The 16,034-nt window shown below is 47.2% G+C and overlaps 4 protein-coding genes across 4 annotated transcripts; 3 read left to right on the top strand and 1 right to left on the bottom strand.

The window, feature by feature from the left end:
* Window positions 1–1,986: 1,986 nt before the first annotated feature.
* On the bottom strand, window positions 1,987–3,820 carry N7503_005023 (major facilitator superfamily-domain-containing protein; the record flags this gene model as incomplete). Its single annotated transcript, XM_057064570.1, has 4 exons — window positions 1,987–2,335; window positions 2,387–2,633; window positions 2,687–3,297; window positions 3,357–3,820. 4 exons carry the CDS (start codon window positions 3,818–3,820, stop codon window positions 1,987–1,989), a joined length of 1,671 nt encoding a protein of 556 aa, XP_056922313.1.
* Window positions 3,821–6,836: 3,016 nt separating this feature from the next.
* N7503_005022 (uncharacterized protein) lies at window positions 6,837–7,701 on the top strand (the record flags this gene model as incomplete). The annotated part of the gene is made up of 2 exons (XM_057064569.1): window positions 6,837–7,470; window positions 7,532–7,701. The coding sequence occupies 2 exons, from the start codon at window positions 6,837–6,839 to the stop codon at window positions 7,699–7,701; spliced, it is 804 nt and encodes a 267-aa protein (XP_056922312.1).
* Window positions 7,702–8,373: 672 nt separating this feature from the next.
* N7503_005021 (recombinase RAD51) lies at window positions 8,374–9,662 on the top strand (the record flags this gene model as incomplete). The annotated part of the gene is made up of 4 exons (XM_057064568.1): window positions 8,374–8,460; window positions 8,540–8,619; window positions 8,706–8,773; window positions 8,854–9,662. The coding sequence occupies 4 exons, from the start codon at window positions 8,374–8,376 to the stop codon at window positions 9,660–9,662; spliced, it is 1,044 nt and encodes a 347-aa protein (XP_056922311.1).
* Window positions 9,663–9,998: 336 nt separating this feature from the next.
* On the top strand, window positions 9,999–14,174 carry N7503_005020 (nucleoporin Nup120/160; the record flags this gene model as incomplete). The annotated part of the gene is made up of 3 exons (XM_057064567.1): window positions 9,999–10,702; window positions 10,780–12,924; window positions 12,976–14,174. The coding sequence occupies exons 1-3, from the start codon at window positions 10,060–10,062 to the stop codon at window positions 14,172–14,174; spliced, it is 3,987 nt and encodes a 1,328-aa protein (XP_056922310.1). The 5' UTR covers window positions 9,999–10,059.
* Between the last annotated feature and the right edge of the window lie 1,860 nt (window positions 14,175–16,034).

The raw sequence follows: 16,034 nt of genomic DNA, 5'->3' as shown, positions 1-16,034 counted from the left end.
CTATCCTCCATGTTGGGACTGGAATTGTGTTGGGAGCCATCATTTTTCTCTCCTTTTTCCACCCAAAGGCCGGGATAGTGGCGGTATCACTACTGGTATCCCTCTATGTGGCCTTTTATCGAGCAATGCAAACAGAAAAGAGGACAGATCGTAAGTTTATTCATGTTTTTTTCTTCAGAGTCAAGCCTCTACACTACGTGTATATCAGCTGCCATCGATCCGGACGAGCTTCTTGCTGCACCAAGTCAATCGCATTTTCCCTGTCCTAGACGATAGCTCAAAATACTCCCCCTATACCATAAGAGTCTGATGCTACAAGGATGAATGGCTTTGGTTAATGCTGTGGCTATATTAGCTTTACCAACCCCAGCTGGTCCTTCGAATGCCCATTCGGAGCGGATAATCCCCCGAAGGACGACAATACTTGATCTAGGACTGCGATGATTCTTTTTATGACTTGATTATCTGTTTGTATATTTATTTTCAGTGTGAGAACCGTGCAGAGAAGGATTTGCAGAGTATTTTGACAGATCATCACCACTCGTCAACAAATAAATCCAGTGATAGACTTTCAATTCGACTTTATTTCTCTCGTTTGGCCATTATACATGGGCTTTTCTTTCTAGATGATCAACGACTGGAGCAACGTGTTCGTAAGTGCCAGGCCAACCTCAATCAAAAGGGACTAGCAAAAAGTCGACAAAGATCTCTTCCACGAGGATATATACTTATTGTTTGATTCCATACAAGATGACAAATGGAATGAACAGTTAAAGTGTCCTCTTACTCACCGATAGAAATTACAAAGCACGAGTCTTGTCCCTCGACTTCTTACAAATGGACTCGACACATCGACAAATCAATTCCCTCCACTATGTCAAGTCAAGATGTTCAGTATCAGTCTGCAGACTCATCTCATGCAACAATTGGAAGAGGATTGTGATCTCCGTAATGCCACTTGAGTCATCGAAGCATATGAGAATGGAGCGTTCCCTTATGCTCGGATTATTTCAGCTCAAGATGATAATTTAATTGTCCTAGAAACCCCGAGGTGGCCTCTCGAACTCTCTGCCATCGGCCCCATTCCAGAGAGCCAGCTCACGGCTTTTGATATAATCATTGATCCTCAAAAGTTCCGTATCTCGAGATTGAATCCTGCTTTTGCTCTGCCTTGCATGCTGCTACGTGATCGAGTTCAAGGCTCTGACTCCGGGGTTGAGCATATCTGTGTTGTATCTTATAATTCTCTTGCGCTTGACTCGGAAATTTTGGTCCTCCCTGGACATGTACTCAATAGTATTACTGCTCTGAACTTTGAGAACTGCACCTTACCTGATACCGTCAATGAGGTTTTCGACTTACTTTACGTGATGTTCAATTAACAGCCTATGGAAATTTGACTTATCGTTTAAATGGCATGTAGTGTAGTTCTCTCAGTGATCAGAATCTCTATCCACTTTTTTGATCTGTTGAGGCTTCTCTCGCGTCTCCCAGCGACTCATCCACTTAGAGATTTCGTCTTGTCTTGGATTTGCTATCTTCCCAGCGACGGCTGAAAGTACGGAGTATCTTCGCCGGCTATTTTCCTTCGGTTTATTCTGCACCTAATATCTGTTAATTCAAGTTTCAACGAGTAATATTGCCATCGAGCTCAATATTCGAAGACGAGTGTTACGCACACCTGCCAGACAAATACAGATTGGCCGATTGGCCAAGTTTGACTGGTTAAGCTTGTGGGTCTAGAATTAAGTTTGGATCCACCACGGACACTTTACCGGTATCAGGAACGGAAATTTTAAGAGATCCTCTGGAAAAATGTATTGGAAAAATAAATAAATAAACAACTGGGTCCAATCCAACGATGCCCGAACTCGCTAGTCTATCCATCATTAAGGTCATTATAAACCAATCCAGAATATAACATCCAGATCACACTATACCTATCTACTGTCTATCAAAATTCACAGGTGGTTGTATACAAAGGAATTATACAACCACAGGGCCGCCGAGTCGGTCCTTGGGTGATGCTCCTTTCCGACGGACGGCGAAGACTCCAATGACGAGGCCGAGACCTGCAAATCCGGTGGAGCACCAGAGTCCTGTCGCGTATTGCTGGGGGAGCCCGTGTCCTTTCTGGATATCAACCGCTGAGGTTGTTGCGGCGGAGATGGCGAGAGCAACGCCAGATCCTATTTGAAATGCTGTGTTGAGCATTCCACCGCACAGGCTTTTCACTTCGACGGGAACGCTGGTCAGAATTGTTGTGCTCGTCGTAACGAAGATGAAGGACACAGCGGAAATACTGATGAGTGACGTGGCGAGGGTGTTGATCCAGCTAGAACATTAGTTAGACTTCACGTCATCAATCATAGGAGAGGATTCATACAAATTTTCGGTAAGTGTAGCTGTCGCGGCACTTGGTACTGCAGCTACCACGGACAAGACTAAGCCAGCAATAAGGCAGTACTTCGCATTTATGTACTCGAGAAGCTTTCCTGTTCCCAATGACACGATAAAACCTATCGCACCCATTGGCAAAAAGCGAATCGCAGTGTCGCCGGCTGACAATCCGTCTACCTTTTGGGCCATCAAGACGATGTAATATATGATGTTCTGGTAGCTTCCATAGCAGGCTAAAAAAAAATTAGCAATTGCCTCATAATTTATGAATAGCCAGGCAACTTACTGAATCCAGCGATCCAAAGGCCAGCAAAGTTTGGAATCGTCCAAAGTGAAAGCGGCATCAGTGGGTTACTGATATACTTCTCGTATATGACGAATCCAACAAGGAATCCCACGGCCAAGACCAGGATCACAATGATGAATGGGTCACCCCAGCCATAGCGACCACCACTAGACAGAACAAATTGTAGAAGAATCAAACCGACTGTCGACAGAACGGCGCCAAGATAGTCCATTCGCTGCCTTTCTTTGGTTGCCTCACGATCCTTGGGTAGTACGATCAATCCTAAAATGCCCAGACAGCCAGGGATAATGGAGATCAAATAGAAAAGGTATCTCCATCCCAGGGACGAGGTGAGAAAGCCACCGAAAATGAGACCGGCACAGAAGCCAACTGTTCCAGAGGCAGCATAGATTGATAGTCCGCGAGTTCGGTCAACACCCGTGAAATAGGAACTGATAATTCCAATGGCGGAGGGAACAGTCAATGATGCACCAATGCCCTGAATACCACGGAAAATCGTTAGTTGAATAAATGACTGGCCAAATCCAATAGCGAGCGTCCATATAGTGAGCCAAAATAAGCCCAAGCAAAGAATCATCTTTCGTCCATATCTGTTGTTGTAAGCAAAGTTTTCGGGGATATCACAAGGATGTAGGTGGTGCTTTCGTACCTATCAGACAAAGACCCGGCGAGTAATAAGAATCCGCCAAAGGCCAACGTATATGCAGAGATCATCCACTGTAGATTGGTACTGGATACACCAAATTCTTCTTGAATAGAAGCCAGTGCCATATTTGAACTTGTCATAAACACATTGTCGAGAAATTGTGAGCCCGAAGTTACCAGCAAGATCATAGAGCCTCTCCATGACCCAAGCCGACCATGTGTCTCAGGTGCCATTGGTACCATTTCCAACTCAAGGTCTATTTCCGGTTTCTGTAATGAGGGGGATTCCAAGGAACTTGTAGGACTCTCTGTCCTTGAAACGACAGAATTATCTGTTGTGGCAGGGGTAGATATAGTGGACTCGGAGTACTTGGTGACATTGTCCCTTGAGTCAACACCATCTTCGGATAATATGTCGTTTCGGCCAGCATGCTGGTCACTTCGGCGAAATGGGTTGGAAATCGTCATTTCGGCTGTGGAGCTTGGATTTTTTCTTTCTGTTCAAACATCAAAAAGGCCTGACTCTCACTTTCATTTATAATTTTTATAGGAAAAAAGAAATTTGAGAAAAGAAACAAGGTATGAACTATGTCCGCTGATAAAAAGTGGGTATTACTCCTCTGCCCCTCCGTGAAACATCTGTGTGGGCCTCCATCGCACGCAATCGATATGGTACTGATTCCCTCAGTGGTGACAGCTAGCAAGGGCATGTGGGTTAGGGGTTCGTGTCTAAAAATGTATCCACTAAAGCTTATACGCCAATCCAAGCAGACTTCTAGGTTGTGATTATCAAAGTCTTATTGGATTGGCGTATCTATTTTCGATTTCTATATTTCTTCACATGGTAGCTCTACATTTCTTCCTAGAATAGGAAGTAATATCATTCTGTGCCCATTGCTTGGCTTGTATTCCAGCGGCTCTAAGCGGCTGACCTGCCCGAAGTAGACTTTGGTGGAGAAAGGGGCCCAATCATTTCAAATGATAGTAGTCGATCTTCAATTGTAAATCATGACAATCCTTTTGAAGATCATCCGACCAAGGGATTGTCGATCACAGATATGATTTGCTTAGCGCGGATCCACAAGGGGTTTAGCTTGCAAGCTGTACTGTACATGCTGAACTGAAAGAGAGCCCAGGAAACTTATATATCCAAACTATTTCTCTCGGATGAATTATCCAACGCAGTGCAGCGGTAAATAGAAATAAAGACCGCGGTTTTCCTATGCCCAGGTGACTACAGACCGTGACAGTGCTCGGATGAGCGTGTCCGTATTCTAGTTGCAGTGACTGTGAAGAAAAGCTGACACAGCACATGGAATGGCTCCGGGGCCGGTATGTCTGGGGCTTGCGTAAGAAATCCCCAGGTATGTCACTTTATGCGCATGGTTGGCTACTTCTGACGCATATTCACTGGCAGGGATAAGTTTATCCTCCGGAAGGCTGCGTGTCGATCGTTTCACCCAGGAATCTGCTGCGTCATGTTCCTATGAGCTTGAAGATCTGAGTTGCGCGTCGTCCCTGAGATTCTCGGGAGAGGGGGACCCCTTTCTCGGCTTGCCGTGCGTAAGGGCATAACCCGGCCTACATCCCCAAAATTCAATTCTCCTCTATGATGTACGACACGCCAAGTTATCGGGTCTTCACCTGCGCAAGAATAATGGGCTTATTAAGGGACTTGTGATGCGGAATTTGACCGTATGAGGCAGGAATGTGGCGTTGACCTCATGATTTGGCGGCAATTAGCGTTTGCTGCCGATTCGGTTTCTGATTTTTTAACCTCAATAGCAAAAGCTTACCAGTCCAAAAGTCTCCGGACGTGGCACAGGCCTCGTATTCTTCTTCTGTCACGGGCGTTATATACCGTGTAAATTTGAGTGACGCAGTGTGTTATAGATGAAAGGTAACTAGTCTTGACCATTATTTATATTCATTGCCGCTCTAAAACTAATCACAAATGATATGTGACCGCCTACCTTCTGCAGCTTTTTTGGTAATTGATGTTTTGCTGTCTTAGGTTCACGTCTCCAGGGTTCGGGCCTGTAAGGATGGTGGGGTTTAAAAGTCTTAAAGTGTACACAGCCCTGGAGGTAGCCTTCCAAGGCCGAAACTCTGTCATCTGGATCTCCAGAGTGACTTTCGAGCACCGAGTACAATGGACCTAAATCCTAGATACCTATCTTAAACCAGCATTGAATTAAAACGTGGCGGTCATGGAGTAGATTTAGGTCCATAGGCCAAACTGGATAGTTTCGAAGCCTCGCATGTTCAATGTTGGAGTCTCAGACCTTGAAAGCCTTGGCGGCTCTCTCTTATGAGCAGAATACGAGCTTGCAAATGGACTCAGTGTAAACATTTCATCGCTGACCTCGTGAGGTGGCAGTACGCCTGATATATATTTGCAAGCGCTCCAGGGCATGTGAAGCTGGCATATGAATGCACAGTCGGCATCGAAGACGCAACTGCGTAATTTCCAAGGCTCATGCAGATTAGATGTATACTTAACTCCTCAAGATTAATAATTTTGGATATTAGTTTAGGGATCTACGATCGTGTTTACTTTTGATGTTCCCAAGTAGTGACTGGCAAGGATTGGCGTGCGCGGATCAGGCTATGACACACAGTTTTATGGGATGAAAATTGATCTTTCCGACATCAACCAGCACCAAGTGGTCGAGCGGAAACTCGACTATCTCATCTTCCTTGGTCTAGTGGTCATGATTTCCGCTTGTCATTAACACCGATAAGCGCGGGAGACCGGGGTTCGATTCCCCGAGGGAGAGATTTCTTTTTGCTTTTTTATCTTACAATTTCCAATGTTGTTTCTGCCAAGGCGAAGGAAGACATCTTCTTGATGCTATTTATTGTCTTACTTATTTTTTAATTTTCAAGACCGAGTCTATCTTGTGTATCCAACTTTCTCCTTTTTAAAACAATCCTCCATGTGCATCTACACAAACTGAGACAATGTAGATGAGAAAGTGTTGCTGGGCAGATTCCAGGTTGTTTTCACCTTGTAGAGGACTAGGCAGGCACACCCCATGGAAACCACGGCAGTATAAATGTAGACTCCAAGTCGTTCTGGCAAAACATTCCTTCCACATTTGATTCTTCCCTTCCCTCAGATCGGCACATCATCCATAGAGCTCTTACTGCTGCATGCGCGCCCCGAAACAAGTGAGAGACCATGGCGTTCTGGGTCGACTGGCCGTTATGGGAGAAGTTAAGTTTGGTATGGGTCCCTTTGCACTGAATCGTCGTTGTAATCATGATCAAACCTGCTAAGAACATACTCGGATACAGGCATTGGCAACCCTAATCGTGCGAGATGTCTCGGCTGCTAGTATGGTCAACGGAGTACTCACCGGTCCTCTAGGTTCTTGTGATCATCTACGGCTGCTGTGTTCTCACGTATAGCAGATGGAGGATACGCAAATATGCAGCGATCGAGGCACGCCAGAAAGAAGAGGAAGCCCACATATATCCCATGCTCAAGAGAGATGACATCCCTTTTGGCGCTCGAGCCTTAGAGAGAGGCGTGGAAGTCCCAGGCATATGGATCTGCAGTCCTGACAGTCCAAGCCTTAGTCCTCAACCCCCCGAAAAGCCAACCATAAGAAGCCGATCGCCCAGTCCAGAAGCGAGGCCACCTAGCCCGGCACCGAAACCACTTAGTCTAGCACCAAGACTTGTTCCCACTCACTCCCGCCTCATTAACCACTCACCCCCAACGCCGCGCGATGACTCAATCCATTCTCCGGTCGCTGTGCCACGGTATGCCCGTCCTCCTTCCATCCAGTCTCATCGCGACATCACTGGGCCCAACAAGTACAGATATGAATCTTACAGGCCTCGTGGAGGTTATCCACCAACGACGATAGCCCCGACTATAGCCAGTGCCCCAGTTACCCCTAGCTCCTTCAATCGTCGAAACGAGGCCTTCGGTAGCCATGAAAAGCGGGCTAGTTTCCATAACCGAGTCTTGCGTGCCAGCCAATTGTTTGATTCCAAGCGAAGCAGGTCAGGAACGAGCGAGCAAGAGGAGTTTGATCTGGGATCACCCCGCCATGAGCGTGATTCTCGCCTCCAAGCCGAGCAGCATAGGGCTTCACGTACCCATAGTAAGCAAAGAGAGCGGTCTGATTGAGGCACAAAGCAAAGAAACTAACTCATGCTTCGAAGGAATCCTTCGCAGACGATCGTCTGAAGAGTTCAGACGCAAGATGAGCCGAATATTTAACGACAGGATCCACATGAACTCGCCGGCCGAGGAACTCCAGTTCGATCCCAGGTTGCGAGAGACCAAGCGACGGAGATTTCGGACGTCGGTCCAGTCGCATTCTCAGTCATGAGACTTCTACTCTGAGGGAATAGGCCTGAACATGAAGGTCGTGATCGCGCCCATTCGAAGAGGGGAGAATTGGCTGAAGATAATGCCAGTAAAATTTCAGCAAAGAAAGTCGGGTTTTTGGGGAACGATTGGTGTTGTTCTCTAGATCTGTCTCTTGATGCGCACCAGTTGAGGGTCTGGGACAGCACAAAGCGTTGCTTTTTTACCTGAGGAACCTGTATTTTTAACACTGTTGATGGGAATCAATGGCAGCATTTGAGCTACTGTGGATGCACTAGAAATAAAATTTTAGTATAGATTTGGTAGATTTAGGTTGATTATACCCAAAATGGCGATAGTGTTGTTGTTGCCTTGTCGCTTTTCCAGTCAACAAAGCCACGTGACCGCGCGACAAATCGAACGCGTCCATTGGAAGGAAACAATTAGACTCGTCCAAAAATCTCCGGCTTTGCCACAAACAAATCCTTCTTGTGGGCCACAGCTGCCTGGTGACTCATTTCCTTCATTCCCAGAGGTTCGATTTTATTAAATCTGTGAACTCCTCTACAGCCGTGCACCGCGAACCATCGTGTACATCAAGCCTGACGCGTGCTCGTGTAGTGAGACCTCTCAACCGCCAACGAGCCGATTCCAATTACTGCGCTTCAAGCTTTTCGATCGTAACGCCGCAAAAATGTCAGCCGATCATGAGACCCAAGGCGACATGGATGAGAGCCAACTTCCGGGCCCTGGTGCCCCAACCCCGCTCTCTGCGCTTGAGGTGGGTGTGCCTTCTCTGATGAAATTGGATAGCATCCGCCAAGCAATATCGAAACAAAATACTGAATGACTTATAATAGGGTGTTGCGGGATTGAGTGGGAGAGATATCAAGTTGTTTGTCGATGCTGGATACCACACCGTCGAGGCAGTGGCTTACACGTATGTCTCCGAGGCAGCAGTTCGAACTTGCCGCAGGTTCGCACTTTACGTCAAGAATCTTAACTGATAGGATGGGAAATCACCAGGTCGAAGCGATTACTGGAGCAGATCAAGGGAATCTCGGAGCAGAAGGCTACTAAGATCTTAGTTGAAGGTAAGTCACCACCACGCAAGAAATCACTTGATACCCCCTGTTCAAAGTATAGCAGTCACTGATTGTATCCTCTTACATAGCTGCAAAATTAGTTCCCATGGGATTCACAACGGCGACCGAGATGCATGCCCGACGAAGTGAGCTCATATCCATTACAACAGGATCCAAGAGGCTCGACACCCTCCTAGGTGGTGGTGTCGAGACTGGCTCAATTACCGAGATTTTTGGTGAATTTCGAACGGGAAAAAGTCAGATCTGTCATACACTTGCGGTTACCTGTCAGTTACCCTTTGATATGGGTGGCGGCGAAGGAAAGTGTCTATACATCGACACGGAGGGAACCTTTCGACCTGTCCGGCTTCTTGCCGTAGCACAGAGGTTTGGCCTTGTGGGAGAGGAAGTTCTCGATAATGTGGCATATGCCCGTGCCTATAACTCCGACCATCAGCTGCAGCTGCTCAATCAGGCGTCTCAGATGATGTGCGAGACCCGATTTTCGCTCCTTGTGGTTGACTCGGCGACCGCGTTGTATCGGACAGATTTCAACGGACGTGGAGAGTTGTCATCCAGACAGACACACCTTGCTAAATTCATGCGCACATTACAGCGCTTGGCTGATGAGTTCGGCATTGCGGTTGTGATCACGAACCAGGTTGTGGCGCAAGTTGACGGTGGCCCCAGTGCGATGTTCAACCCCGATCCCAAGAAGCCTATTGGAGGTAACATTATTGCCCATGCCAGTACAACACGACTTAGCTTGAAGAAAGGTCGCGGTGAGACTCGAGTGTGCAAAATTTACGACAGCCCGTGTCTTCCAGAAAGTGATTGTCTCTTTGCAATCAACGAAGATGGCATTGGTGACCCTAACGAGAAGGACATGGAAGACTGAGGGCCTTTACCATTCTATTAATGTTCCTTTATTATTGTTGACACGATATTAGTGACTTTACGAGCCTACCCAATATCCCTCTGTATCTACCGTTAGTGATGTGACTGAAGAAAGCTTTGACAGAGTAATTTCTTGTTCTCACTCTGACTATATTACTAAATGAATATCCATTATGAATATGTACTTTAAAATTCAGAATCAAGGTTTCTATGAAAAATGATTTTGCAGTTCTGTAGAATGTTTTCATGTTCATGTTGATGTTGTAGTGGGTAAAGTTCCAGCGCGCCAAGACTTTGTTTTTTGAGAGCTCCAGCTTTCCGCCCTGCAACTCTCTCCCGCTTCAAGCCATGGGAAGTCTGCGACGCTGAATTAAGTGCAGTTCCCCGAGCTGTTCACCATGGCGAAGATTTTCAAGGATACCAGGGTCGATCTCCGACCATTTTCGCCTTCCACAGTTGCCAATATCCACGTTTCTCCCGAGAGCGCGGTTCGACGGACACGCTTTTCGATCTCATCCACATCCACACCCGACCACGACCTCCCCATCGCGAAAGACGAAGACGAATTCTCTAGACGCTATCTTGCGACACAAGGGACAGTCTTTTTCCGCAAGCGCAGGTCTTATCCGAGAACGTTCGTGTGGAGAGTTGTCAATGACAACAAGGTGCTGGAGATTCAATGCGCGGATCTCACCAAGGCTGGCTCGGAGCCATTTGAGTACAATGTTACTCTTCGATTGAACTTCCCGGACCAGATTCTCCCATCGGGCGTTGCGCTGGCAGACCATGAAGACCATGAGATTCTCAGTGTGTTCGTGATTACGGCCTCGAAACAATTGCACACATTCTCGCTCCGCCCGGAGTTCTTCAGAAGACCTGAATCAATTGACGAGAATGTCGCGGATTGGTGCAAGACATGTGTCCCTGCGCCTCTTTCATTTTCTCACCCCCACCGACTGCACGCCAGCAGCCCACTAGAGCTGTTCATCTCCCTCGACAACGGTGCCCTTTTGCGACTGACTCGGAGAGCTGGGGATGATGGTAAGCTTTGATATCCTTACTATGTGGCCTTTTTTATGGTAAACAGGGAAAGAGAGACTAACATGAAGGTTGGCTAGGCTCACATTGGACCCCATTGACCTTTGACGAACGAACTTGGGGCGCCTCGATCCGTGGCCTCGTGAAATGGAATGTACCCTCCTCGCTTCGACACGATGGACGAAACCTTGACTTGAATACCGCCAATGCCATTACCACGACATCCGACGAGACCTATGTTTTCGCTATTTGCCTGAACCATACGTTGAAGATCTGGAATCTAGCGACGAACAAGTTGGTCGCGACCAAGGACCTTCTGGGCCGTCCAGTTGATCCTGATATCCAGCCGTATACCCTCAACCCTGCGGAGACCTCTTTTATTCGAGTATTTAATGCAGAGAGAGCTATGGATGGCGGCCATCGCTTTTATGTGGTGACATACTCTCCATTTGAGGATGGACGCTTCAAGTTCTGGGCTGTGAAGGGAGGTCTCACATCCGATCTGGTTATCGAGGATCTCTATGCAGATGCAATCTTCCGGCCAATGGATCCCGATGTCACGGGTAATATGTTCTGGAGCATCGCTGATTTCCAAGTCAAGCCCATGGATGAAGGCAAGGGGATGGAGCTGTGGGTACTTTGGAGAAACCATGGACTCTATCAGCTATACACTCTTCACTTTGACCTCCAAACCTTGGTGAACGACTGGGAAAGCAATTGGGTTTCGACAACTTTTGAGGCTCATCGACAACAACAACTGCCTGTTCCAACTCTGGATGATGTTGTGGATCCGACAGAGCGATGGCTTGAATATCTTCTGCACCCGAATCGATACCTACCAGAAGTTCTTCAGACTGCTCTGGCCATTTATCAGGAAGCACTCAAGCCTTTGTCATCTACATCGGCTGGTGTTCTGAAGAAGGATGTGCCACTAGCAGAAAAACTTTGCTCTACGATCACAGCCACTGTTTCTTTGCGGAAATACGCTGAAGATGAGATGGGATATAGTCGGTACCGAACAGATACAGACGCAAAGTGGCGTCAGTTCTGGCAGGTCGCGGAGGATCTCAATAAGCGCAGATTTGAGCCGGTGTCTCTGGCCTACGATTCATACTTTGAAATGCCGTGGATTCTTCTTTCCGATGCCTGTGCTGTGGTTCGGGAATGCAACACCACCGAATTGCTCGCGCACAACTCCGGCTCTGAACTTGCTGAACAAAAGCCTAAGATTGCTGATCGTTGGAGACATCGCAATTTGAGTGCCGAGCTTGGAACTTTGTTCGAGCAAGCATCATCGCTAGTGAAAGTTGCTTCAAACTTCCGAAAGCGGTTCTCTGCAGAGCTCGATGCCGCTTGCCGGGCTGCTCTCGATATTGAGATTTATAATGAGCCTTCCTCATCAATCACCGACCGCATGGACGCATTCCGTGAGCGCTGTGAGTTTGCGGATAGAATTTCCAATAAGACCTTCGACGGCCTAGTTGCAGCCTTGAATGAGAATTTAGATGCTGAGAATTTGCCTGGGGACGCTTTCTATGCCATCATTGAAACTGTTCCTCTTGGGTTCAATGGAAAAGACTCGGAACTCCTCTCAACCTCCTTTGGTGCACGAGTTCTTGTCAGTGGTTCTCTTGAGACAATTCTCCTGAATCGTCGGATCCTCTACAATCTGCTGATACTTGTCTCCTTTGTGGATGGTGAGATCGAACAGGGCGGGCGCTCTAACTTTGACGGCGCTGGCCTGTTCTCTGCTCTTATCGTCATTCTTCGTGAGTACGAAATGATGTACTGGCTAAGCTCAAATGTCCGTAAGCGCGCCGATCAGCCTACAGATACTCGTGCAGATACTTCAACACCAATTTTCTCCTTAAAGGATTCTAAGTCGAAGACCAAAAACCAAAGGACAGTGACTATCCTCGAGGACCTGTTTGTCTCGGACATCAAGCCACGTCAAGCAATTGGATTGCCCCAGAGCTATGCACTGACTCTGGGAATTCGGGATGTCCTAGCTTGGGTCACCCGACCCGGTGAAGTCACGTACGCGAATGCTTTGGCCTACATTCAGTGCGATCTCATTGCGAAGAATAATATTGATCTCGCATGGGATTTCCTTCGTTTCCAAGCAAGTACCTCCTGGGCGACCTATGTAAAGGGGCGTTTGCACGTTGCGATGTCAGAATTTGACACTGCCGCCATTTACTTCCGGAAGGCAGCTTACCTACTTTGTAAGTTCCTTTGATCTGACCTTTTCTTCCATCTACTAATATCAATTTTAGCTTGTGGCAAGCCCCTGGGTAACCTCCACGAAATGTCCTCGACGCTTCTGGACCTTGTGTCCGTGAACTGCTTCCACAATGGCATTCCCAAATACTACCAGCATATCCTTTCTGTATTCGAACGAGTTCGGTCTTTCTCACATGTCGCTGACTTTGCCAGCCTGGCGCTGCAGGCCCTCGACTCTGAAGCATGGGCTGAGCAGGATCCCGAGTACTCAAGTATGCGGTCAGACCTGCTTTCCCGGCTGTTCCATGCATCTCTCAGGACCTGCCAGTTCGACCAGGCCTATTCTGCTTTGGCCCGATATCACGATCTTGCTCTGCAGAGATCCGCTCTCAGCTCACTAGTCTCCACCATTCTCACCGTCTCCGGACCTGGACCCACAGGTCTCAAGCAAATCCTCCGCTTCCCTACCTCCCTTGTGCCCAACATTGCTTCCTACATTGATGAGATCCTCGTCTCACTCGCCCACAAACAAAGCTCTTTCCACTCATGGCTGGACGTCGACAGCAACGAGGCCGATAGCTCACCCGATTACCACCGTATATTGCAAGCATACCGCATCTCCCGCAGCGACTACCGTGGTGCGGCCGAAATTGCATACCGCAATGTCCAACGCCTGCGCCAAGCCAGAGATGCCCCCTCATCCGCCGTTGTCCGCAATGGCAAGAAAGACGTCGAGGAAGCTGTGCCTGAAGATGACCAAGAGAGCAAGGAGATCCGCCATGAGCTATTGTCATTGATCAACCTTTTGGCCTCGGTCGATAAGAGCGAAGCTTACATCCTTGTCGAGATCGGGCCATTGTCTACTTCTAGTCTGATCGCTGACTCTTCACACACCCGTAATCAAGGCCTGCAGGCCGACAGTGACGGCAACGTCTTCATGGACGATGCGGATAATACGGGATCACCCACCGCGTTCAAGACGAGAAGCCGTTCCGCCAGCGCCGCCTCCTTTACGTCTGTAGGTCGCAGAGGAAGCCGTTCCTCCATTGGTGGTGGACGTAATGGTGTGTCTTTCAAGTCTGCCAACGAACAGCCCCAAGAGCGCGTCATCGTTACACTTGAACATCTGCGCCGCGAATACCAGTCTGAACTGGATCGCGTCAGCCGTATCGAGCGTGGCGACTGGGAGTTCGGTCTTCTTGATGAAGATGAGGAGGAAATTGATAACGATGAAACGATGGTTCTCTCCTAGACTGGTGGTGACTGAAAACCACATTGTCTATGAGATTATCGGGCGCTGAGGATGCGAGTGCATACTCGTGGACAGATGGCTGATATTCTCCAATTAGCTTGACAATATTTCTTTTCATCTTTATTCCAAGATTTTATTTGCAGCTGGAGGTTGACATGGGGGAGTTCCAAAGCATTTTGTTCCCAATGGTTTATTTTTCTTCAGGTAGTTCGAATGTTTTGTGCAAAAATAAGATTTCGCAATTTCTGACGACGCTTGTTTCGTTACTTCCAAACACTATCTTAACTCAAGCTAGCTGCATCTTTTGGAAGTCCATTGAAGCTGACACTGCCTAGGTAAGTATTGAATGCCGAAGACACCTGCTCGGCAGTTCTTTCAAATGTTTGATTTCAGTGTAGGTACATCAACTCAAAGACCAGACCTAGGGAGATTAAATGCAAAACCTTGGAATGCCTACCTGCGCAGGCCAGCCCTGGAGGGGACTTTCGGGGTCCAAGGTTGCCTAAAATATGCTGAAAACATCGTATTCTAGAGGAATATCTAGCCCACCTGATATCCTTTTTGGGAAGCGCCACCTGTAACATTGCGGCGGCTCAACTTCTTTGAAATGTTCCAAGGTTCCAAGTGAATCTCACACCTCGAAAGTATCAATGGAGGTAGTAATTATTGGAATGTGCGAACACTGAGGGGATGGAGAGGATCAGGATTTCAAATGTATAAATCCAAGGCCTGAGGTACGCGCCCTGTGTATATACCTACTACCTAGTAGTAGATACTAGATTCAAGCCCAGGGCCCCAGGCTATAGTTTGACCAGCTGGGCAGCCAGTCTCAAGTTCAGAGGGTGTCAAAGTACCTTGGAATTGGGTCAGCGTAGCACTTAAAACTTAACATGTTTTAGTGAACCACGTCTGACGTTCTCAGGGCTGACCTTGAAGGAGTTGATCAACAGCAAACAAGAAGAATCTGGATTGGACCAATATACATCGCACAGTAAATATAGCAGGGGCAACAGCCATGAGGAGGTGTGCAAGGGATTTGTAGGTGTTCAAGCTTAAAGTTGGCATGGATATATATTTGTCAAGCAAAACCACAAAACGAACATTTGAAGCTCGAATATTCAAAACCACCTGGGCAATCCAATGTTTGATGAAGCTAGAGATAATGTGTAGCTAGTTAAACTGATATCAGGCTGAAATGCAACAATAGCATGCCCAGGTGAAAGCTGACCCAACATTCAAGAACCCATGAGCTACGTTACTAGGAAATTACATATCATTCTGGAAACCTTGGAGGGAGTTGCAAGAACAATCTTAAAACCTGACTAAAGACGGAAGTGATAATAAAAGTAAGATGACATTTCAACGAGAAATATGTGAAGTATTAACTTATTCAAAACTGATAGTCAAGTCATTGCTTTGTTTAGCATTAAATATCAAAGAGGTCGGTGTACACAAGTGCACCATATTATGGACAATCCACCCTAGTTATGTTTCCAAGCTGTCACCAATATCCAAAACGTAGATGAACGAGAGTGAGAAGAGAAAAGAAATCAAAAATGGCTAAAAAGCCCATGAACGATAGTCGAGAAGAAACACATCCAAAATGTAAAAACAGGCAAAAATGGCCAAAAATAACAAAACGCCTGGCAACGATTCTTGGAACTCTGTATGTTGACGTCGATATGTACCGTAAAGGAAAGTAGATCAGCGCGCCGAAACAAAACAGCAAACCCACGCCCGTAGCGACAGCTCACAGGGGGATACGGGAAAAAAAAAGGCTCAATTTGTGCAAATGCCATAATGCAAAAAAGGGGTAGAGGTCAACTCCAACGAAAAAGTGATCTGTATCAGAAGAGGAGC

The sequence above is a fragment of the Penicillium pulvis genome, assembly GCF_028828015.1.
Source record: "Penicillium pulvis strain IBT 33274 chromosome Unknown contig_23_segment0_segment0, whole genome shotgun sequence".
NCBI classification, from domain to species: Eukaryota; Fungi; Ascomycota; class Eurotiomycetes; order Eurotiales; family Aspergillaceae; genus Penicillium; species Penicillium pulvis.
The sequence above is the reverse complement of the archived record's forward strand: the minus strand, read 5'-3'. Positions and strand labels throughout refer to the sequence as shown.